Genomic DNA, 23,739 nt, shown 5'->3' on the forward strand with positions numbered 1-23,739 from the left:
ACAAATTGTAGTGAAACATGATGTTGACATTCTTCAAGCCATGGAATAATCTGCAGTTTAAATTACTCTCAGTGGATGTTAATCAACCATATTTTGCCTCCACTGACAGCGTTGTTTTAATCTTTCTCCTTATTCCAAGTACTCATGTGAGAGATTAATATAAACTGAGTTTTCAAAAATTGGCTATGGCTACAAGGAAACTAGTATTCTAAATAAAATACATAGATTTCTGAATAAGAAAGTTATGTGAAAGTGTTGCTAATTCTTTACTTTTTTCAATGTAATATTAATTTTAAGTGCTATTATCCCAGTATTCTAGTGGGTATAGATTAAAAAAAAGACTGCTAGTGCAATACTGCCACATACTACCTATAGTATAATTTTGTTAGAGGTTTCCATACATTAAACAAAACAGTTAAGATGGTATTTCTTGTATCATTTTTCCATTTCCATGTGTATTCTTAGAGTAGTTTGTGCAATTGAAAGGAGAAGTCTAGCTTGCCGACAGGCACTTCCAATGACAATACATGTACAGCTTATATAACACTGAAAGAAAACAATAACAGGCTTAATATGACTTCCTGAGCAAACTAAATTCATTTCTCCTTGGCCACCAGTGGAATACTTTCCAAAAGTTAAGTGTCTTTTCTTCACAAAAATTATAGCAATGTATGGCATTGTGCCTTATTAATGCATGTCTTCTCTAATGCCATTACTTCTGTGTGCCGCTAGACTGTGCTGCATTTGTTTATATTTGTGCTGCCACTGCATTTGAGTATCTGGTCTCAATTCTCGTGCATGGTCTCTCCTTTCAGTTTATTCAAGTTCCTTCAGTTCATTCCAATTTAACTACCAAATACAGTTCATTGTATAAATATTGTACAAAATCCCCCAAACAATGTGCACTGAAGTAAGCAACGCTTTTCATAGCCAGCTGATGCTTCATTCTTCTTCCAGACTGATAAATATGAAAAGAAACAACAGAGCACCTGTTTCACTACTCAGCCAGGACCTGAAATGTAATATTTATTTTCATTTTCCATCTTGTTTAGAAAAGCAAAATCAGTGCTGAACTGCTGACATGCACAAATGATCGAGGAAAAATGTGCTAGCAGGGAAGTCTCAGGATTTCCAAAATACAGGAGGCTCTCAAATCAAAAAGCTGACTGGCAGAAATTTACCCTCACCTAATAAAACTAGATGCATTTTCCAAGAAGGAAAGAGAAGACAACACACATCAATGTCTCTAAACAGTACTTTTAATGAAAATATGGTGCTGAATTTTGTTAAACTGAGTTTTATACAGTTCACACATAGTAAAATTCCTAAACTATCCTTCTCCAAAAGATCCTTATTTCCAATAAATCTTCTGGAAAAATACTTGTTGAACAGTTCTCAGTCTTCTAGCTAAGAGATACATGCCATCAACTTTAGACTGAGACTATAGCTTCCAAATATCTCTGAAACAAGTGGTACATTTTCAACGTGTAATGCACTGTAAATAATCTAACCTCTGAAAACTATGCAGGTGCATAAAGCCTATCACTCTTTACGTCCTGTTGTAGTGGGAATAATAATTTAAGACTTGCTTATTTATAAGCAGCTTTGTCTTTACTTTTTACATTTGAAGTTTATTTTAGGAGAACCATAATTTCACCTGAGACCAACAAAATGTAATATGCTACCCACTTGACAGCTCATTATTTCAACAGTAGACCAAACTGCAATTTAATTTTTTTGCCTTCTTTTGATCTGTTTTTCCCCCATGAATGTCTTCATTAAAAAAAAAAAAAAAAAAAAAACAAAAAAAAAAAACCAAACCAAACCAAACCAAAAAAACCCCAATCCACCACAAAACAAAAAGAAGAAATAAAAATTAAAAAAAAAAACCACCAACAACTGAAACTTGCAACAAATGGATTGCTTGTAAAGATGTTTTTCCTCCCTTCGGGGGGGGGGTGGGAATTTAAATGTAATGGGAATGCATGTCTTGTTTAGAAGTGTCACTCTAAAGGATAACATCACTTGTGAATACCATGGATTCATGAACCGGAAATAAGACTCCTAAGAAGAGTAATTTTGTTATGGAAGAAGTTTGCTTGTTCAGGAAACCTAAGTGACCATGGGTAACAAAAAAAAAAATCAGTTAAATGTGGAATCACCTGAGGAACATCTATAAGTAGACAGACTGCTTTATAGACTGACTTTGTAATCATCATCGAAATTGCCCTTAAAATTATATTGCTTTTTAACCATACTATAATATTTGTTACCCTGTGCAGCATATTCATGCATAAACACAATACAAATATATGTATTTTCCTAATCTTTACTTAAAGATCTTTCCAGTCTTTGCTTGGCCAGTATTTAATAGCAAAAACACAGCAATGAGCATAAGCATAACAATTAAACAAAGTAGTTAATTGGTAATTGGCAGAAGAACAATGTTTTTGAATACTTTTTATATGTCAGCCTCAGCACAGAAAACATGTAGCATATTTGCAAACACTTCTTTCCAGCTTATATAGCAAACACTTATATTCAAACACTGAAGAACAGCAGACAGTGACAACTGGAAGGTGATTTTACTGAAATTTCAGAGCAAGAAGACTTTTTCTAATTTGGCATGCTTCTTATGATATTGATTCCCTGTGGCCTTTATTATAATTCATGCTGCTTACAATCTCAAATCATTGGGTTTCCAAGGGACACAGAACAAGCAGTCTTAAATTCAGCTTGCCTTATCACTGTGAATAGTCCCATAAAACCTAACTGAACTACTCACATATAGAAGACCCATGACAACTCTTCATAAATGAGTTTGTCTGTCAAGCAAACATAATTACTTGATGCTTACTCTTTAATAAGTATGTAGTTTTAAATGCCCATGATCCAGATAAACATAAATTTACATTTTAAAAAATTATTGCATTTTTGAGCGGCAATAAAAGTGTAGATCCTCCATAAAAATTGTATACATGCATTTTAATTGGCAATTCATCAAAATAATTCACAATTAACAGCAAAGTAACAACATTTACGTCAAGCTAAATTAGCGTATATACTTGTAGCAGAGGCAGAAACAGCTGTTATTCTGTTTGCATATACTTCCAGCAGAATGTGTCTGGCAAAGTAAAGCACGAACATTTCTGCTTCATAAAAAACAGTTCCAAGACTGAAAAAATGCAGAGGGCCAAATGTCTCATTAATAGGACCACTCAAGTGAGTAAGCATTGTTCAGTCAAACAAGGACCAGGCCATTACAGCTGTACTGTATTCGCAATACTGTGCATAAATTAGAGTTTTTAATATGCTCATGAAACCAATATTACAAACAAACAGGGAAATGGCACAATCCAAAAGGCACCTTCTGTCTGCCACCCCCAGTGACACTGTCTGATGTTTTATTCTCCAAGCTGCACTGCAGACTTTGCCAGACTGAATACAGAATCGGAAGAAAAAACAACATTGAACTTTTTTAAACACTGAGTACAAAGAACAACATTTTGACATCTACAGCTAGTCTATGAAAGTCATTATGGAAAGCCCCAACTGTGCTAAATGTACAAAGCTGTTAAAATTACTGTTTAAAGAAACTGATTTTAAATTCAAATGTATCAGTTTTTAAAAATTTTCACTTCGATTTAAGTTGATATAACAGGTTTATTACTAAGCTCAACAGCAAGTGATCTAAGACAGCAACTTAGAACTGTAAAAAAATGTACGACCACTAACACACTACTGTTATCTCATGATAGTCTGAGCATTGCTACATATTCTTATATTTTTCAATTATTTCAGTTTTGAAACTGGAACAACTAATATATTTAGCACAATTTACCACAAATGTAACACCTGTGATTTTGCTCATTAAAAGCAAAATTGACAGGGTCATGGGTTGAAAGGGCAAGGTATGGACTGCAAAACAGGTAGTTAACGTAAGCCATTATACTGCTGTACTGATAAAGCTCATTTCTATTCACCAGTTTATTAGTTCAATCAATATTTACTCCTGTGTGCATCTTCAGCTACAAAGCAGACATTCTTTTATTTTGCAGCGCAGACCTTAACTTCTGGGAACTCGCTGCACTGCTTGTGAGGTAGGAATTTCTTGGATAACTTGGGAATCTTTCACCCCCTTGAACTGTTTTCCTGTGTCAGGTAACCAGTGTGCACACTACAGCAGACCCCGAGTCCTGAAATTGTTTAATAAAACTTAGTACTGTTGAAGGTATCCCTTACCCACACTTTTTTGAGGAGGCAAACATCACTATGATTTACAGCCATCCCTTCCATAGCACCCTGAAGACTTTCCACAAAATATCACCAGTTCATTTTAAACAGGAATTTTGACTTCCAGAATTCTTGCCTACTCAGAACATTTTTTTCCTGATAGATTCACTCCTCAAATGCCCTAAATAGTTTTTAACAATAATACACAATTTAAATGACCTTTACTATTGCACAGTCAAATTAGAAAAAACATACCAACTTACTGCTTGCCACTGGATTTGTAAAAGACCAACAGTGGAAGTCAGATATTTTCCATGACACAAAAGAGCATTTATTCTCAGCCAGTGCACATGGTATTTTTTGTAGTTTTTAAATTAACTGTCACCACACTTCCATCTATGAAAAAAAAGTAACTTAAAAAAATTATATTACAAAAAAAATCTTACATAATATCTACATACTATTAAATAATATAGTTATCTATTGATGAACTTTCATCATGTACTCTCCTTTGAACCCCAATACTATAGCATATTACAATTAGAGATAAATGGAAGATACCATATGGAATGTAAGTACGATCTAATGCAAAGTAAAAGGATTGCTGAAGTACAAATGGGCACTCATGCTTTCCCTTTTATTTTTGTTCATTCTAGAGGGGTGTCACTGTTTATTGACTATATACATCTGTATTTTTTACTATGCGACACAGTTTACTACTGATTCGTGATTATCAAAGCATTTACTGACATTCATTAAATTTTGTCCGTGAACACCTAACACCAGAAACTTGTGCTTTATCACATATCAAGGAGTTCCAAAGAAGTCAATAACCTGATTAAATTAAGGAGGTGCTAGATGCACTACACTTTGAGGACAAATTGGTTTTACAGTGGTTGGGTAAGGTCCTAAGTCCTTTCTTTACATACTCAATGCAATCAATGTATTTAAGAAAATTAATGTTACCTATTACAAATAGAAACATATTTACTTTTGCTGGAGTAAACTGCAAAATAATTTTCCTTTGAAGCTAAGGAGTCTATAAAGGTTACCCACACTCATCTACTCAATTAAGGAGGACTTCTAAGTGAGCCGGTCTCTTTGTATGTGTTACATAATAAGCTCGCTTAGAAATACTGCATATAGAATTTGTCTGATCACTTCTCTAATTTCTTACAAATATTTCAGTCATGCTAAGAAAATGGAGTAACTACATAACATCATGCAACATGCGTTATTGCTTATCCTGACACCAACAAGAAAAAACTACACAGAAAACTCACTTAAAGAACTTGGTCTCAGGGGGGTTGGGGTCCTTTTTTCTTTAAAACGTAACAAAAAAGCTTTTAGTAAGATTTTCAACTAAAAATTTAAATATTACTTTTGTAATAAGTGGAGTACTTGTGTACTAATGTCACTTTCACAACTCAAATAGATACAATCACAAAATTGACTTCTGTATGTGTATGAGTAGCATATTCCCAGAGTAAAAGTAGATATTTTGACCCATTTTTTTGCCACAGTCAACCTTCCACGTTTGCATAACAGCTGCATTATACACAGAATTTACTAACTTTTAATAGCTTTAAACTTTACAAATCACTTTAGTAAGAAATAAACTACAAGGAAAAACGTAAGTCTTCTTTGTCAGTTAAATAGCACAATCAATCATTTTAGTGCTTTTTCTGTTCTCTTTTTCTAAAAAACATACAGAAGCACACATTCTATGTTCTTACCTCCCTCACAGGATGTTGCCAGGAGTGGGACAGATGGAAGGAAGACTGCAATGAATGCTCACTGTAAATTTCTTTTACCCCTATGTTTGTCTCTATAAAATACTGGTATAAAACTCCATAAAAAATCGATTTTCCATTCAGAGGGAAATATCTGGACCTTCCATATCAACAAATGCCCAGTGTCCTGTATGTTTTTCTGCTGTAATTCAGTATGGCTACATATGCTTCATGGGATTGAAATCAAGGTTTGAAGTGCAGAAACTTATCATTTTGCATAGAACACCACCAATGATTGTAACAACAACTGAAAATGCTGGCTTGGCTTTCAATCGATGGTACGACTGACAGTCTATGTGACTGTCCAGTGCTTGAGGATTCAGCAGGCAGTAACACAGGCTGGGTATTTTCAGGCACTTTTTGGCCTCCATCTCCAATGTGGAGCAGCCCCTGAACATCCCATGCATGTTGTGCCAACTGCCCCAACTGCAGCTTGGAAGGATCACAGCTCAGCCTGGAAAGTTTTGGGGAACAGCTCGCATGTTCAAGCCTGAGTGCTTCCTCCTTCAAACCAACTGCAAATACAGCTGAAAACAACTACACCCTTACAAGGTGGCTCACAGCTCTTTAAAAGCACCCGTTCGTGGGAGCTCACAATCTGAACTGTGACACTGGTTAATTTCCATTATTTGGAAATCCGCAAAGACAGATGCTCAATTAATGTGTAATGCTCCTTTTTAATTGAGGTGGTATGAACCACTGCTCTTGCCTTGACACACACCTGTTGTAAAACTTCATTTTACTGACCTCTTGCATGTAAGTTTCAAACAAGAATGAAAGTTGCCTATTTGTTTTTCTCTTCCATCCATCCCAGTCCTTTTCCCCACACCTGTAAATTCCCTATTGAGTAAGCATAAATACAATGCAAATACTAATTTGCATTGTAGGGGCAGAGCTGCACCCCTTCACAGCGGCTGACAGCACAGTTAAAGGGGTGGCAGAGATGACTATGGAGCTGGGGCAGATCCTGCAGGAGATGTAACCAGATGTGTAGCAAGATCTACCTTCCTCTCCCTGCCCAGCACAGCTAGACCACTCTGGGCCTTGTTTAAAAGGAAAGCATCTGAGGAGAGGGTGGGCATTACTCCTCACCCTTGCACAGGGCACCCCAGAGCAGGGGAGGAGAGGTGGGAGCCACGGGTTGCGAGGATGAACTGCCCCCAGAAAGGGGAGTTGCAGCTCCTGACCAGGGGTCACGTTTTGAAAAACAACCCCTTGAGACAATGACCAGCTTTACTCAAATTGGAGGCGCTCTGGTGCGCAGAAAAACAAGGGACGAAAAAACCCAAACAAAAACCACAAAATACCAAAACCCACAAAATCCCATACTCAAACAAATAGAAAACCTCCAACCCAAGCCTCAAAGCTGCAACAGGGGCTAATTTACAGAATGGAGTGTTTTCCCTTAATTCCTGTTGCTCTTAAGAAAAACAAACACCGTTTAGCAAGTTCTTGCCAGATGCCCCACAACCAACACTCTAACAAAGAACGCTGGGGGAAAAGAAGGTCTTTTTAAAGTCAATCTGGGCAAATGTCATAGCTACAATTCTTTTAAAGCCAATTACACACGTATGATTTGTTAGCGCTATATTAACACGTGCTGTTACAGGAGATGACATCAAACAAGCTGAAATTCTAGCTAGAATTTCTTTATAGTAGAGGTGTGTGCGTGTCCTACCTTAAACGGAAGATCAAGAAATCTGCATGCAGCGCCGCTGTCAACCCCGAGCGCGTCCCACCCTCCATAAGCTCTTCTCCTCCGTTCCAATACCCCCGTAGAGAATACTTTTTGTGGTTTTTACCAAGCCATGGGTGAGGCAAGCAACCGCTCTTCCAAACTGGGTGATAAAGGGCAAGGTGGGAGATGGGGGGCGGAGGAGCTGTGTAAACCCCACGGACGCCCGAGGCTGAACAGGGATTGTTCTTGCCCCGGCGCCGGTGTTCGCCTGGCTCGGGGATGGGGCCCAGGGGAATCTGGTCCTGGGAGACACGGAAACAACGCATTCCCATGTGCTCAGCAACCCTACACACACCCCCACTCGGCTGCCCGGCGTGCCAGCACGCTGCCTCTCTCCAGCCGAACTGGACAAACAGCTCTCCACGCCTGAGAGTGTCCCGTCGGCGACGGTACTCTGTTCTCCAGCGGGACCCTCACCGAGTGCGGCTGCAAGCCCTGGACGAATCTCCCCCGCACTCCACGATCGGACTGCGCAGGCAGCACAGGCTCGGGGACCCAAAGAGACCTGCGGGCACGGGGAAAGGGTTCCCGGGCAGCGCAACCCTTGCCGCCCAATTAGCAACCCATGGGGAACGGGGGCCTCCAGGAGACGGTGCCGGTTGGGGAACAAAGTCCAGATAACTTTTGGGGAGAAAAGGGGAGACCCTCTTCGTGCTGGCAGCGACCCGGGACCAAGCGGCAGCGGGTTCCGCCGTACGGGACACCCTGCCGCGCCCGCGGGCAGCTGCAGGTGGGGACCTCATGGCACAGACACTGCCAACCACCTGAGCCTCCCTTCTGCCTGCCCGCCACGGGCCAGGCGGCGCTGGGCTCCCCGGGCAGTACGCGAGGGGTGTCCGCCACCATCTGCCGCGGAAGGCTCCTCGCTCTGGCTCGAGGACCCCTCGGGTGCAGGAATGACACCGTCAGTAGCCACGCCGGCGGGCGGGCAAGACTCATCAACTTTCTCCCCCGGACCCTCTCCTCTAGAAGGCTCTTCTCCAGCCCGTTCCCCACAAGGTTTCCCAAAAGAGAGCCGCCCCCCGGCCCGCTTACCTCGCATGGTGTTGGTTCCCCGCTCCGCGCAGTCATGAAGCTAGGAGCCCAGGAACCGCACCGCACAAATCCCGTCTCAACACCCGCGAAGGTGGCAGCGGCCGCAGATCTGCTCCGCCGGGAAAACCATACCTCCGGGGCGGCTCCGCGGGGCGCGGCTCCGCGGGCTCCCCGCCGCCGGGCGCGCTGCTCCGGGGCGGCCGCCCCGCGACTGCCCGCGGCGGAGCCTCTGCGGGGGGCGCCTGGGCGGCCGAGCGGCGGCGAGGGGCTGGGCACGGGAGGAGGAGGAAAGGAGTTACGTTAGAAAAAAACAGCAAAAACACGCGGAGGCAGAAGAGAGGGGGGTGCCGTGTGGATGGCAGAGCATGTGCGCTTTCACATGACAACGGCGCCCCTCAGCAGCTCCCCGGTGCGGATTTCTACTGCGCAGCCACAGCAACGCACGAAGCGAAAATGAGACCCAGTGAGAAAGCGGCAAAGAGGCTTATAGCGGGGGGTGGGCGGTGCCGCCGCCGCCGCCCCGCCCGCTGTCAGCGCCGCCGCCAATCGCCGCCCTCGCCCGGCTCCGCCGCCGCGGGTGGCCCCGGGTGCCGCCGCCGCCGCTCGGCCCGGCCCGGCCCGGCCCGGCCGCGGGGCTCCGTGCGCTCCGCGCCGCAACTTGTGCTCGCCCGGCGATCGCCGCGGGTCCTGCCCGGCGGGCGAGGCTGGGCGTGGTGGTGCAAGGATGGGACCGGTTTGCAGAGCTCTGGAGCGTGCGGAGAAAGGCAGCGGGCGCAGAGAATCACCCCGTGTGGCGCTGTTAGTGAGGAGGCGGTGTCTCCGCGGAGAAAGGCGAAGGCGCTCGGTCACCACGGTGTGACTATCATCGGAAAACTTCATTTTCCGACGGGAATGGGAAAGTTTGGTGGTGAGTCATTTTCTCATTAAAGAGTGAATCTGGACGTCGAAAGCAATTGTTTTCCGGTGTAAGACTAGGAGAAGGTTCTGCAGAAACCGGTGTGTTCTGCGGCCAGCAGGATTTTCACGACTCACAACTCTCCCCCTGATTAACTGATAGACAAACTAATGTTTGTCCCCAGAAAAACAAAAACCCAAACAAGCAACCCCCCCAAACAAACGAAACAAAAAAGCAACAAAAACCACCCAAACAAACAAAAATACTAGGGGAGCTTTTCAATTACTGTTTTCTTTTCTTTTTTTTTCCTGTATGATAGATCATGGAACACAATCGGAGCTCAGTAAGACATCTTAAAAATACGTCCCTATTATCAAGGGTTACAGTTCCTAGCTCAAAGCCTAAAATTATAAAAAAGCCTATCATTTTTAACTAAAATGTATCCATACAAAGTTACTATATCGACCTCATAAATCAAAATAGGATACATAGTTCAAAGTGTTTAATTAAGTGCGGAAATACTAAAATAGATTTATTTGTTACTACATGAATTATTAGACTAAGTTCTATTAGGTCTGTTTTGCAAGAGATCATAGGTATGCTATCTTTTGCTGTCTTATGATACACTATAGGAAAGATACAAAGTGAAGTGCCCACTGTTAGTGCAAACTGGCAAAGCTTTATTCTTGGGGAACAAGGTTACAGGGTTTAGAGGAAGCAAGTTCTTGTGGTTAACCTCTTTCAAACACCTGTTTGAATTGCAACTGACAGACATGAAAGAATAAACTCTGCCAATATTGCAAATGTCTAGATTTACTTGACCATGGTGAATTTTAATTGCATTCACTGTAGTGAAGACAGGGTCTGTTAAAAAAAATAAAATTCTTAATTCCTAAGATGGTGTTTGTATTCCTGACCATTGTACTTATACAATTTATATACTGCATGCAAAGTTGTTCATGCTCATATAGGATCTCATCAAGAAACTTTTAGCAATTACTTGGCTTTTAGTCTACACAATATCAACACACCTTTCAGTAACAGTTACGTGCTCTCCATCTTGTCACTTCACAAGACACGGAATTTACAGTGGCATGTTTTCTTTTTGATTGGGATTTTAGCAGATATGGTTGGTGGCAGTTAGGCTTGCCTCCATGATTCTCTTCTATGGATTTTCCCACAAACCATCTCTTCAATCTGTTCCTCATGTTCAAAAGTTTCTGAGGCAATTGCAATGAAACAACTCATACACATCACTTTGCAAAGCATGTTAGGAAGTCTTATCTCATAATAGGTATAAATTATCTGGTATCTAATATGGCATCTAGTGAATAGTGCTTATGGCTCTTACAAAAGCAGCTAGGAGAGATAGCAGAGATTCCATCTACTCATGCATGTGAGTGCATGCCTCCTCTTGAAATTCACCTGTTTTTTGTTCCTGCTGCTAGGTGAATATCTACTGGAGATTCACCTAGCAGCAGGAACAAAAAACAGGCGAATTTCAAGAGGAGGCATACACTTTCTTTTCATATTGTCAAGACACCTTGTTCTCAGTTATGCCAATATGAGTTTTAGATTTAATTGTTTTCAAGCTGCATCTTAACACCAAACAAAAAATAACAAGCTATTTACTTGCTATGCTCGCATTCAAAATACCTTACAATATTACAGTGGATTCTGGGTCATCTTTATATGGGATTTGTGTGGTGCTTTTGACAATGGAGAAAAAAATCTCATTATTCATTCTTAGCTTGATTTTGATAAAAAGCTCTTTTTTTTTTTCTCCCCTACAAAATCCACATAATCTGGCCCCTGGAATTCCTTTATATTTCTCACTACCATATTGAGTGGCAATTTTTATTTATCCATTTTCAGAAGCCTTGGTAGACTTTTAGTTCGTTCATTGTTCTTGTTCCAATATAATATATGTACAATGATGTCGAGATAACTTCTTCACTAGCTAGAGCAAGTTGTTAAATTTCAATTTTTAAAATATTTATTATTAAATATTGTATACTAGGTACTAGTAATGGTGGTGAAAGAAACATGGTGAAATGTTATAAACATGTGTGAACTTCACTGAGAGCCAGACAAATTACAAATATTGTATTTAAAAATATAAGGCTGCTTGAAACTGTTATATGTTGAAGCAGGTAAACACAAGAAAGCCACATGATCTGAAGTCATACAGAAATTTAGAGAATATTTAAAAACTGAACACATATTTTCAATAGTTAAATAAAAGTTAAATAAACTGAGTAGTACAATTTAGCCCACTATTCTTCAAAGACATTAATTATCCTAGGTTTCAAAGACAGCCTTTTCAGGTTTTTCTCATTTCAGGTGATTCAGAGAAGTTTAGAAAACATCAGACAAATATAGCTTAAATACAACAAGCAATTTGTTTTGCTCCAAAATATAAACTAATATTTTATGTTTATTATATTTTCACTGCAAAATAACAGTGAAGAATTGCTTTTCAGAATATTCACTTGCATTAGCACTTTCCAAGGCTCTTTGGATCACAATCTTCTAAGACAGTATTTAAGGCTACATACTTTTATCATTTTAATAATTTGCAATGTGTTCATTGAAGCTGTAGCAAGTTATGCCTAATTTAGTTGCTTCATTAAAAAGTACTGAATGAATAGTCAAAACAAACTGTATCTGGCAGGTCCCATTTAATTCCCCTGGGTATCAATGGCTAATTTCTGTTGGCATGAAACGAAGCCAGATGCACCCCATAGTCAAAATTTATTTCTTAGATTCAATAGGAGTAGCATTGCTCACAATTTTCTTCATTTCATATGTCTACAACTTCATATAAGTAATAAAGATTTTTCAGTTTTTCATTTTATGACTTTTGCAAAAAGTTACTGACAGGATCAGGAATATGAGCTTCTTTCATGCATTCTTCACTTTAGATTAATTTTCTGAAATTCTTCCTATCTCATTATTCTACCTGCAATCTGAAAACATGCACATGCACTATATTATCTTTGTCTCCTATAAAGACTTGTAACAATTTATGCAATTTCAAACCATTTTCAAAACTCTGCATTTTCTTCCAAACCAGTAAAATTATTTTAAAAGCATCCCTAGAAAATCCTGATACAATAAGGAACAACATTTAGCAACTGAAAAATCTTTATTTATGCCAATTTAGTTTTAGAAGCTAAGTATTATGTATGACAGGATGACCAGAAACTTGCAAAAATTAAGTGAAAAACAGTGCTTCAATTTTTCCTTTGTCTTGTGAAAAGAAAAGCAATACCTAGCCACAAATAAGGAAGCTCAACTCCTGTAAATACTTCATGACATCTAGTCATTCTGTATCTTCTTCCCTGCCTTAATGGCAGAAATTGTATTGTGACTTCCCTTGCTGTACATGAAGTGTCAATCACTGATCATGTTATAAAACGTCCCAATTGAACATATCTTGGGACAGAAATGGACACTAACTGAGATGCTAGATCCACCTCAGCCCCTGACAAAATGTTCAGCACCTGAAAAAACTGTCTGTTCAGGATATAATTGATGCATTAAACCAAGAACACCAAAACTTTGAAATTATATTTTGTATTCTAAAACCTAGCCAAGGAAAGTGCTAAATTTGACAGTAGTGCCTATGCCCAAGTAACCTGAAGTTTGCTCTGGAGAAACTACAGCATATTTGAACATTGATGAGAGAGGAGGCAGCAGTGAAAGACAGTCTTCCTGCAGCAAAAAGTCTGCCAAGAGGCAGTGACCTTCCAGGATGTGCATCCACGTTCTCCAATGTCCAAAGGTTCCTAAGTCATTTTGAGGCAATCCAAGACCAAGAACGGGATTCAATGAAGGAGATAGAAAAATAAGAGTTGGAAGGAATATGTGAGCAAAAGAAAGTGCTGTAGAAAAGAAGCATGAGGCAGAAGACCTGCCTTCAGATCAGTGCTTCAAATCCTCCTGGCAGCCTCTGAGGCACTAGACACTATAGCCTGGGAATAAGACTCTGAGTATCTACAAATGTATGTTGCTCTCATGAAGTAGTTTGAAGTTTAAATGTAAGCATGTATTACAAGCAAAAAAATTTTCCCTTTAAATGGATACTGACCCTCCAGGTAACTATTCTTTTGGGCTCATGGAAACAGTCTGATTTTTCAAAATTTTAATACTATTTTACTGGAAAATTGCAAACCCAGAATACAGTTATTTTATTCATCAGGAAATGAATTAATTTGCTGGTGGAATCTCAATATTCCTATTCTTACGCTCCAGAGTTTTACATTATAAAATCAAAGAATTTCAAAACCTTTATTCTAAATTGTTTTTCATTGTATGCAATGTATCAATCACTACTATTTCTGAGCTAATATCTGTTTAGAAAAATCATAGTATTTAGTATATCAGTTTACACAGTTTTTAAAAACTGATCCTTTGCTATGAGTAGCATATAAAAGCATATGCATGTTAGTAATTCCCTTCTAAAAGAGGTAAAATAAAGGGAAACAGAAATATTGTCTATTCATTTCAAAACAGAGTGTCACAGAAACTGGAATCTTGGATATAATGGATAACAAGAAAATGAAACAGAAAAATTTAGAGGGCCTAATATTTTGGACTTACAGGAGATATGAAGCACGTTGACTGAGTAACCCATAACCTTCTCTTGATCATTCAGTTGTTTATTATTATGTCACAATAAGTTAGTAGTACCTGCAGAACAAGGCTGGTGGTAAAAGGCTAATTTGGACTAAGCAATTTTAAAATGGCAGTATCCCATATATTGAAACATATGTATTTATTTCTAATTTTCACTAAATGGAGAAATATTTAGGTTTCAATATGTTGCCTGTCTTTCAGGTTGGGGGCATTCATATCTGGTGTATTGTTTTAGACTTACCTCATGTGCACATCGAGTCCACTGCTACAGACCATAGCTTTAGCTGTAGCTCATAATAATGGCTGAAGTTGAGGATGCTTAAGGGCTTCTCTTCAAAAGTGTCTTTTCAGTTTTTTCTAACCCTTCCTTCCTTCCTTCCTTCCTTCCTTCCTTCCTTCCTTCCTTCCTTCCTTCCTTCCTTCCTTCCTTCCTTCCTTCCTTCCTTCCTTCCTTCCTTCCTTCCTTCCTTCCTTCCTTCCTTCCTTCCTTCCTTCCTTCCTTCCTTCCTTCCTTCCTTCCTTCCTTCCTTCCTTCCTTCCTTCCTTCCTTCCTTCCTTCCTTCCTTCCTTCCGCCACTTCCTTCCTTCCGCCACTTCCTTCCTTCCGCCACTTCCTTCCTTCCTTCCTTCCTTCCTTCCTTCCTTCCTTCCTTCCTTCCTTCCTTCCTTCCTTCCTTCCTTCCTTCCTTCCTTCCTTCCTTCCTTCCTTCCTTCCTTCCTTCCTTCCTTCCTTCCTTCCTTCCTTCCTTCCTTCCTTCCTTCCTTCCTTCCTTCCTTCCTTCCTTCCTTCCTTCCTTCCTTCCTTCCTTCCTTCCTTCCTTCCTTCCTTCCTTCCTTCCTTCCTTCCTTCCTTCCTTCCTTCCGCCACTTCCTTCCTTCCGCCACTTCCTTCCTTCCTTCCTTCCTTCCTTCCTTCCTTCCTTCCTTCCTTCCTTCCTTCCTTCCTTCCTTCCTTCCTTCCTTCCTTCCTTCCTTCCTTCCTTCCTTCCTTCCTTCCTTCCGCCACTTCCTTCCTTCCTTCCGCCACTTCCTTCCGCCACTTCCTTCCGCCACTTCCTTCCTTCCGCCACTTCCTTCCTTCCTTCCTTCCTTCCTTCCTTCCTTCCTTCCTTCCTTCCTTCCTTCCTTCCTTCCTTCCTTCCTTCCTTCCTTCCTTCCTTCCGCCACTTCCTTCCTTCCTTCCTTCCTTCCGCCACTTCCTTCCTTCCGCCACTTCCTTCCTTCCGCCACTTCCTTCCTTCCGCCACTTCCTTCCTTCCGCCACTTCCTTCCTTCCTTCCGCCACTTCCTTCCTTCCTTCCTTCCTTCCTTCCTTCCGCCACTTCCTTCCTTCCGCCACTTCCTTCCTTCCGCCACTTCCTTCCGCCACTTCCTTCCGCCACTTCCTTCCTTCCTTCCTTCCTTCCTTCCTTCCTTCCGCCACTTCCTTCCTTCCTTCCGCCACTTCCTTCCGCCACTTCCTTCCGCCACTTCCTTCCGCCACTTCCTTCCGCCACTTCCTTCCGCCACTTCCTTCCGCCACTTCCTTCCTTCCGCCACTTCCTTCCTTCCTTCCTTCCTTCCTTCCTTCCTTCCTTCCTTCCTTCCTTCCTTCCTTCCTTCCTTCCTTCCTTCCTTCCTTCCTTCCTTCCTTCCTTCCTTCCTTCCTTCCTTCCTTCCTTCCTTCCTTCCTTCCTTCCTTCCTTCCTTCCTTCCTTCCTTCCTTCCTTCCTTCCTTCCTTCCTTCCGCCACTTCCTTCCTTCCTTCCTTCCTTCCGCCACTTCCTTCCTTCCTTCCTTCCGCCACTTCCTTCCTTCCGCCACTTCCTTCCTTCCTTCCGCCACTTCCTTCCTTCCTTCCTTCCTTCCTTCCTTCCTTCCTTCCTTCCGCCACTTCCTTCCTTCCTTCCTTCCGCCACTTCCTTCCTTCCTTCCGCCACTTCCTTCCGCCACTTCCTTCCGCCACTTCCTTCCGCCACTTCCTTCCGCCACTTCCTTCCGCCACTTCCTTCCTTCCTTCCGCCACTTCCTTCCGCCACTTCCTTCCTTCCGCCACTTCCTTCCTTCCGCCACTTCCTTCCGCCACTTCCTTCCGCCACTTCCTTCCGCCACTTCCTTCCGCCACTTCCTTCCTTCCGCCACTTCCTTCCGCCACTTCCTTCCGCCACTTCCTTCCTTCCGCCACTTCCTTCCGCCACTTCCTTCCGCCACTTCCTTCCGCCACTTCCTTCCTTCCTTCCGCCACTTCCTTCCTTCCTTCCTTCCTTCCTTCCTTCCTTCCTTCCTTCCTTCCTTCCTTCCTTCCTTCCTTCCTTCCTTCCTTCCTTCCTTCCTTCCTTCCTTCCTTCCTTCCTTCCTTCCTTCCTTCCTTCCTTCCTTCCTTCCTTCCTTCCTTCCTTCCTTCCTTCCTTCCTTCCTTCCTTCCTTCCTTCCTTCCTTCCTTCCTTCCTTCCTTCCTTCCTTCCTTCCTTCCTTCCTTCCTTCCTTCCTTCCTTCCTTCCTTCCTTCCTTCCGCCACTTCCTTCCTTCCTTCCTTCCTTCCTTCCTTCCTTCCTTCCTTCCTTCCTTCCTTCCTTCCTTCCTTCCTTCCTTCCTTCCTTCCTTCCTTCCTTCCTTCCTTCCTTCCTTCCTTCCTTCCTTCCTTCCTTCCTTCCTTCCTTCCTTCCTTCCTTCCTTCCTTCCTTCCTTCCTTCCTTCCTTCCTTCCTTCCTTCCTTCCTTCCTTCCTTCCTTCCTTCCTTCCTTCCTTCCTTCCTTCCTTCCTTCCTTCCTTCCTTCCTTCCGCCACTTCCTTCCGCCACTTCCTTCCGCCACTTCCTTCCGCCACTTCCTTCCTTCCTTCCTTCGCCACTTCCTTCCTTCCTTCCTTCCTTCCTTCCTTCCTTCCTTCCTTCCTTCCTTCCTTCCTTCCTTCCTTCCTTCCTTCCTTCCTTCCTTCCTTCCTTCCTTCCTTCCTTCCTTCCTTCCTTCCTTCCTTCCTTCCTTCCTTCCTTCCTTCCTTCCTTCCTTCCTTCCTTCCTTCCTTCCTTCCTTCCTTCCTTCCTTCCTTCCTTCCTTCCTTCCGCCACTTCCTTCCTTCCTTCCGCCACTTCCTTCCTTCCTTCCTTCCGCCACTTCCTTCCTTCCGCCACTTCCTTCCTTCCGCCACTTCCTTCCTTCCTTCCTTCCTTCCTTCCGCCACTTCCTTCCTTCCTTCCTTCCTTCCTTCCTTCCTTCCTTCCTTCCTTCCTTCCTTCCTTCCTTCCTTCCTTCCTTCCTTCCTTCCTTCCTTCCTTCCTTCCTTCCTTCCTTCCTTCCTTCCTTCCTTCCTTCCTTCCTTCCTTCCTTCCTTCCTTCCTTCCTTCCTTCCTTCCGCCACTTCCTTCCTTCCGCCACTTCCTTCCTTCCGCCACTTCCTTCCGCCACTTCCTTCCTTCCGCCACTTCCTTCCGCCACTTCCTTCCGCCACTTCCTTCCGCCACTTCCTTCCTTCCTTCCTTCCTTCCGCCACTTCCTTCCTTCCTTCCGCCACTTCCTTCCGCCACTTCCTTCCGCCACTTCCTTCCGCCACTTCCTTCCGCCACTTCCTTCCGCCACTTCCTTCCGCCACTTCCTTCCGCCACTTCCTTCCGCCACTTCCTTCCGCCACTTCCTTCCTTCCGCCACTTCCTTCCTTCCGCCACTTCCTTCCGCCACTTCCTTCCGCCACTTCCTTCCTTCCTTCCTTCCTTCCTTCCTTCCTTCCTTCCTTCCTTCCTTCCTTCCTTCCTTCCTTCCTTCCTTCCTTCCTTCCTTCCTTCCTTCCTTCCTTCCTTCCTTCCTTCCTTCCTTCCTTCCTTCCTTCCGCCACTTCCTTCCGCCACTTCCTTCCTTCCGCCACTTCCTTCCTTCCTTCCGCCACTTCCTTCCTTCCGCCACTTCCTTCCTTCCTTCCTTCCGCCACTTCCTTCCTTCCTTCCGCCACTTCCTTCCGCCACTTCCTTCCGCCACTTCCTTCCGCCACTTCCTTCCGCCACTTCCTTCCGCCACTTCCTTCCTTCCTTCCGCCACTTCCTTCCGCCACTTCCTTCCTTCCGCCACTTCCTTCCTTCCGCCACTTCCTTCCGCCACTTCCTTCCGCCACTTCCTTCCGCCACTTCCTTCCTTCCTTCCTTCCTTCCTTCCTTCCTTCCTTCCTTCCTTCCTTCCTTCCTTCCTTCCTTCCTTCCTTCCTTCCTTCCTTCCTTCCTTCCTTCCTTCCTTCCTTCCTTCCTTCCTTCCTTCCTTCCTTCCTTCCTTCCTTCCGCCACTTCCTTCCGCCACTTCCTTCCGCCACTTCCTTCCGCCACTTCCTTCCGCCACTTCCTTCCTTCCTTCCTTCGCCACTTCCTTCCTTCCTTCCTTCCTTCCTTCCTTCCTTCCTTCCTTCCTTCCTTCCTTCCTTCCTTCCTTCCTTCCTTCCTTCCTTCCTTCCTTCCTTCCTTCCTTCCTTCCTTCCTTCCTTCCTTCCTTCCTTCCTTCCTTCCTTCCTTCCTTCCTTCCTTCCTTCCTTCCTTCCTTCCTTCCGCCACTTCCTTCCTTCCTTCCGCCACTTCCTTCCTTCCTTCCTTCCGCCACTTCCTTCCTTCCGCCACTTCCTTCCTTCCGCCACTTCCTTCCTTCCTTCCTTCCTTCCTTCCTTCCTTCCGCCACTTCCTTCCTTCCTTCCTTCCTTCCTTCCTTCCTTCCTTCCTTCCTTCCTTCCTTCCTTCCTTCCTTCCTTCCTTCCTTCCTTCCTTCCTTCCTTCCTTCCTTCCTTCCTTCCTTCCTTCCTTCCTTCCTTCCTTCCTTCCTTCCTTCCTTCCTTCCTTCCTTCCTTCCTTCCTTCCTTCCTTCCTTCCTTCCTTCCTTCCTTCCTTCCTTCCTTCCGCCACTTCCTTCCTTCCGCCACTTCCTTCCTTCCGCCACTTCCTTCCGCCACTTCCTTCCTTCCGCCACTTCCTTCCGCCACTTCCTTCCGCCACTTCCTTCCGCCACTTCCTTCCTTCCTTCCTTCCTTCCGCCACTTCCTTCCTTCCTTCCGCCACTTCCTTCCGCCACTTCCTTCCGCCACTTCCTTCCGCCACTTCCTTCCGCCACTTCCTTCCGCCACTTCCTTCCGCCACTTCCTTCCGCCACTTCCTTCCGCCACTTCCTTCCGCCACTTCCTTCCTTCCGCCACTTCCTTCCTTCCGCCACTTCCTTCCGCCACTTCCTTCCGCCACTTCCTTCCTTCCTTCCTTCCTTCCTTCCTTCCTTCCTTCCTTCCTTCCTTCCTTCCTTCCTTCCTTCCTTCCTTCCTTCCTTCCTTCCTTCCTTCCTTCCTTCCTTCCTTCCTTCCTTCCTTCCTTCCTTCCTTCCTTCCTTCCTTCCTTCCTTCCTTCCGCCACTTCCTTCCGCCACTTCCTTCCTTCCGCCACTTCCTTCCTTCCTTCCGCCACTTCCTTCCTTCCGCCACTTCCTTCCTTCCTTCCTTCCGCCACTTCCTTCCTTCCTTCCGCCACTTCCTTCCGCCACTTCCTTCCGCCACTTCCTTCCGCCACTTCCTTCCGCCACTTCCTTCCGCCACTTCCTTCCTTCCTTCCGCCACTTCCTTCCGCCACTTCCTTCCTTCCGCCACTTCCTTCCTTCCGCCACTTCCTTCCGCCACTTCCTTCCGCCACTTCCTTCCGCCACTTCCTTCCGCCACTTCCTTCCTTCCGCCACTTCCTTCCGCCACTTCCTTCCGCCACTTCCTTCCTTCCGCCACTTCCTTCCGCCACTTCCTTCCGCCACTTCCTTCCTTCCTTCCTTCCTTCCTTCCTTCCTTCCTTCCTTCCTTCCTTCCTTCCTTCCTTCCTTCCTTCCTTCCTTCCTTCCTTCCTTCCTTCCTTCCTTCCTTCCTTCCTTCCTTCCTTCCTTCCTTCCTTCCTTCCTTCCTTCCTTCCTTCCTTCCTTCCTTCCTTCCTTCCTTCCTTCCTTCCTTCCTTCCTTCCTTCCGCCACTTCCTTCCTTCCTTCCGCCACTTCCTTCCGCCACTTCCTTCCGCCACTTCCTTCCGCCACTTCCTTCCGCCACTTCCTTCCGCCACTTCCTTCCTTCCTTCCTTCCTTCCTTCCTTCCTTCCTTCCTTCCTTCCTTCCTTCCTTCCTTCCTTCCTTCCTTCCTTCCTTCCTTCCTTCCTTCCTTCCTTCCTTCCTTCCTTCCTTCCTTCCTTCCTTCCTTCCTTCCTTCCTTCCGCCACTTCCTTCCTTCCGCCACTTCCTTCCTTCCGCCACTTCCTTCCTTCCGCCACTTCCTTCCTTCCGCCACTTCCTTCCTTCCGCCACTTCCTTCCTTCCGCCACTTCCTTCCTTCCGCCACTTCCTTCCGCCACTTCCTTCCGCCACTTCCTTCCTTCCTTCCTTCCTTCCTTCCTTCCTTCCTTCCTTCCTTCCTTCCTTCCTTCCTTCCTTCCTTCCTTCCTTCCTTCCTTCCTTCCTTCCTTCCTTCCTTCCTTCCTTCCTTCCTTCCTTCCTTCCTTCCTTCCTTCCTTCCTTCCTTCCTTCCTTCCTTCCGCCACTTCCTTCCGCCACTTCCTTCCGCCACTTCCTTCCGCCACTTCCTTCCGCCACTTCCTTCCGCCACTTCCTTCCTTCCTTCCTTCCTTCCTTCCTTCCTTCCTTCCTTCCTTCCTTCCTTCCTTCCTTCCTTCCTTCCTTCCTTCCTTCCTTCCTTCCTTCCTTCCTTCCTTCCTTCCTTCCTTCCTTCCGCCACTTCCTTCCTTCCGCCACTTCCTTCCTTCCGCCACTTCCTTCCTTCCGCCACTTCCTTCCTTCCGCCACTTCCTTCCTTCCGCCACTTCCTTCCTTCCGCCACTTCCTTCCTTCCGCCACTTCCTTCCGCCACTTCCTTCCGCCACTTCCTTCCGCCACTTCCTTCCGCCACTTCCTTCCTTCCTTCCGCCACTTCCTTCCGCCACTTCCTTCCGCCACTTCCTTCCGCCACTTCCTTCCGCCACTTCCTTCCGCCACTTCCTTCCGCCACTTCCTTCCGCCACTTCCTTCCGCCACTTCCTTCCTTCCTTCCGCCACTTCCTTCCTTCCTTCCGCCACTTCCTTCCTTCCTTCCTTCCTTCCTTCCGCCACTTCCTTCCTTCCTTCCTTCCTTCCTTCCTTCCTTCCTTCCTTCCTTCCTTCCGCCACTTCCTTCCTTCCTTCCTTCCTTCCTTCCTTCCTTCCTTCCTTCCTTCCTTCCTTCCTTCCTTCCTTCCTTCCTTCCTTCCTTCCTTCCTTCCTTCCTTCCTTCCTTCCTTCCTTCCTTCCTTCCTTCCTTCCTTCCTTCCTTCCTTCCTTCCTTCCTTCCTTCCTTCCTTCCTTCCTTCCTTCCGCCACTTCCTTCCTTCCTTCCTTCCTTCCGCCACTTCCTTCCGCCACTTCCTTCCGCCACTTCCTTCCGCCACTTCCTTCCGCCACTTCCTTCCGCCACTTCCTTCCTTCCTTCCTTCCTTCCTTCCTTCCTTCCTTCCTTCCTTCCTTCCTTCCTTCCTTCCTTCCTTCCTTCCTTCCTTCCTTCCTTCCTTCCTTCCTTCCTTCCTTCCTTCCTTCCTTCCTTCCTTCCTTCCTTCCTTCCTTCCTTCCTTCCTTCCTTCCTTCCTTCCTTCCTTCCTTCCTTCCTTCCTTCCGCCACTTCCTTCCGCCACTTCCTTCCGCCACTTCCTTCCGCCACTTCCTTCCGCCACTTCCTTCCGCCACTTCCTTCCGCCACTTCCGTCCTTCCTTCCGCCACTTCCTTCCACCACTTCCTTCCGCCACTTCCTTCCTTCCGCCACTTCCTTCCTTCTGCCACTTCCTTCCTTCCGCCACTTCCTTCCTTCCGCCACTTCCTTCCTCCCTCTTGAAAAATAATCTTCACCTTCAGAATGTGCACCTACTCCATGACAGTATTCCTGATTTATATACAGTTTTTCCTTTTTTTTTCCCTGCTCCCCTGCAATGTTTGTAAAGAATAACTACACCAAATTAATATAAACATCATGGGGAACAACTGGTACATATCTGTATTGTTGATACATCAAATATTTTCAAAATTGCATCAGTTTTGAAAGGTATGCATCAGTTACCTCCTATTTTTATTGCAGAAAAATAAAATTGCTTTCAGCATAGCTAGCTTTAAAATTGATATCCCAAAGTACATTTATTTTCAGATAGTTGGAAAAAATATGCTTAAATACACTCTGGTCAGGAATATTCAAAGTGCCTATTGTTATCCTAGTTTATGAAACAGATGAGAACAGAATCAGGTTTTGGAAATACACATATTAAAAAGCAGATATTTTTTAAATCTTAAAGTATATTTTTGAAGAGAATAAAAAAGCTTACAGATTGCTCACCCCTATTTTTGGCATGATACATTTACAGGCCAGTGCAAAACAAAAATAATCTCCAAAAGCAGAAATTACAGTTGATGCTCCCCTTTCATTTAAAAGAGCTGTTTCTCTTATAAAGCTATTAGCACCACTTTAATTTATGCAGTTAATTTTTCCATCCAGTTCATAGGCCAATCCTAAGAGGGAAAAAAATGGCCCCAGCTCTATCCCCTATATAAGGCAGGCAGATTTTACCAGTCTGATCTGAGAAAGTAGTAATGAAAATGCTTAGGATTAAACATGTGGTTATGTGCTTTTTTTGAATTTGAATCTGTGTCAGAATGCTTATTTAGCTACAATTCTGATATTAAGAAAATCTTCTTGTGTTGGCTGACCTGATACAGAATGTGGCATTGTTTTGAATGCTTGTTTTATACATTTATGGTATGAGACATTGAATATATAAATATTTGTATGAGAGACATAGATTATCTAATAAATATTTTATATCTTATTTCCAAAATTATTTTTGTGATGCCTATTGTGATAAGATATGACTGTGACTAAGACCAAGAAAAAAACTTCAAGATATAGTGATATAAAAACTCTGAACCACTCATACTTGTGAACAGATGCACAGAGTTCTCCTAAGATATATTTAAAATTAATAAATGCAGGTAAAATTAATAAATGCCATGAGTTCTTGGCACATACACTACCCCATTCTATTGTTACTGTGTGTCACTACAGCATGAGTAGAAAATACTTAAATAATTCAACTATTAAAGATGTTGGGACCTCCAGCTGTCTCATGGGCTGATAAATGCACAGGGTGGACAAAAATAAGCAAGACCAAGGAGCTAATATTCCTTTAAATCTCAGTTCTCCAGGATGGCCACTTGCACCTGACGAACTGCAAATGTTCTCCACTGGTATCTTCAGTTTAAATCCCTGGACCAGGAAAATATAAAAGCCCACTAGGACACAGTGTAGCATAAAGACGTAAGCCAGTTTTAAATTAAGTATTTTGGTACTGGCAACAGTCAAGCTGTGATAGCAGAAAGCTTACTCTGTGCAAGTATATTCTGCTGCATGGGCATGTTTAGCAGCCTGTTCTGCACTTC

General features: G+C 44.1%; 1 protein-coding gene across 2 annotated transcripts in view; it reads right to left on the reverse strand.

Annotated features, from left to right (window-relative positions):
- Nucleotides 1-9,261, reverse strand: part of RORB (RAR related orphan receptor B) — a 138,017-nt gene extending 128,756 nt beyond the window's left edge. Inside the window, exon 1 of one of the 2 annotated variants that reach the window (XM_064403459.1) lies at nucleotides 8,800-9,261. In XM_064403459.1, coding sequence (XP_064259529.1) covers nucleotides 8,800-8,806 — 7 coding nt within the window. In that variant the 5' untranslated portion in view covers nucleotides 8,807-9,261. The remainder of the gene's footprint in view (nucleotides 1-8,799) is intronic. The other variant, XM_064403460.1, reaches the window with a different exon arrangement.
- Nucleotides 9,262-23,739: the final 14,478 nt, after the last annotated feature.

This window comes from Passer domesticus, chromosome Z (assembly GCF_036417665.1).
Source record: "Passer domesticus isolate bPasDom1 chromosome Z, bPasDom1.hap1, whole genome shotgun sequence".
NCBI lineage: Eukaryota > Metazoa > Chordata > Aves > Passeriformes > Passeridae > Passer > Passer domesticus.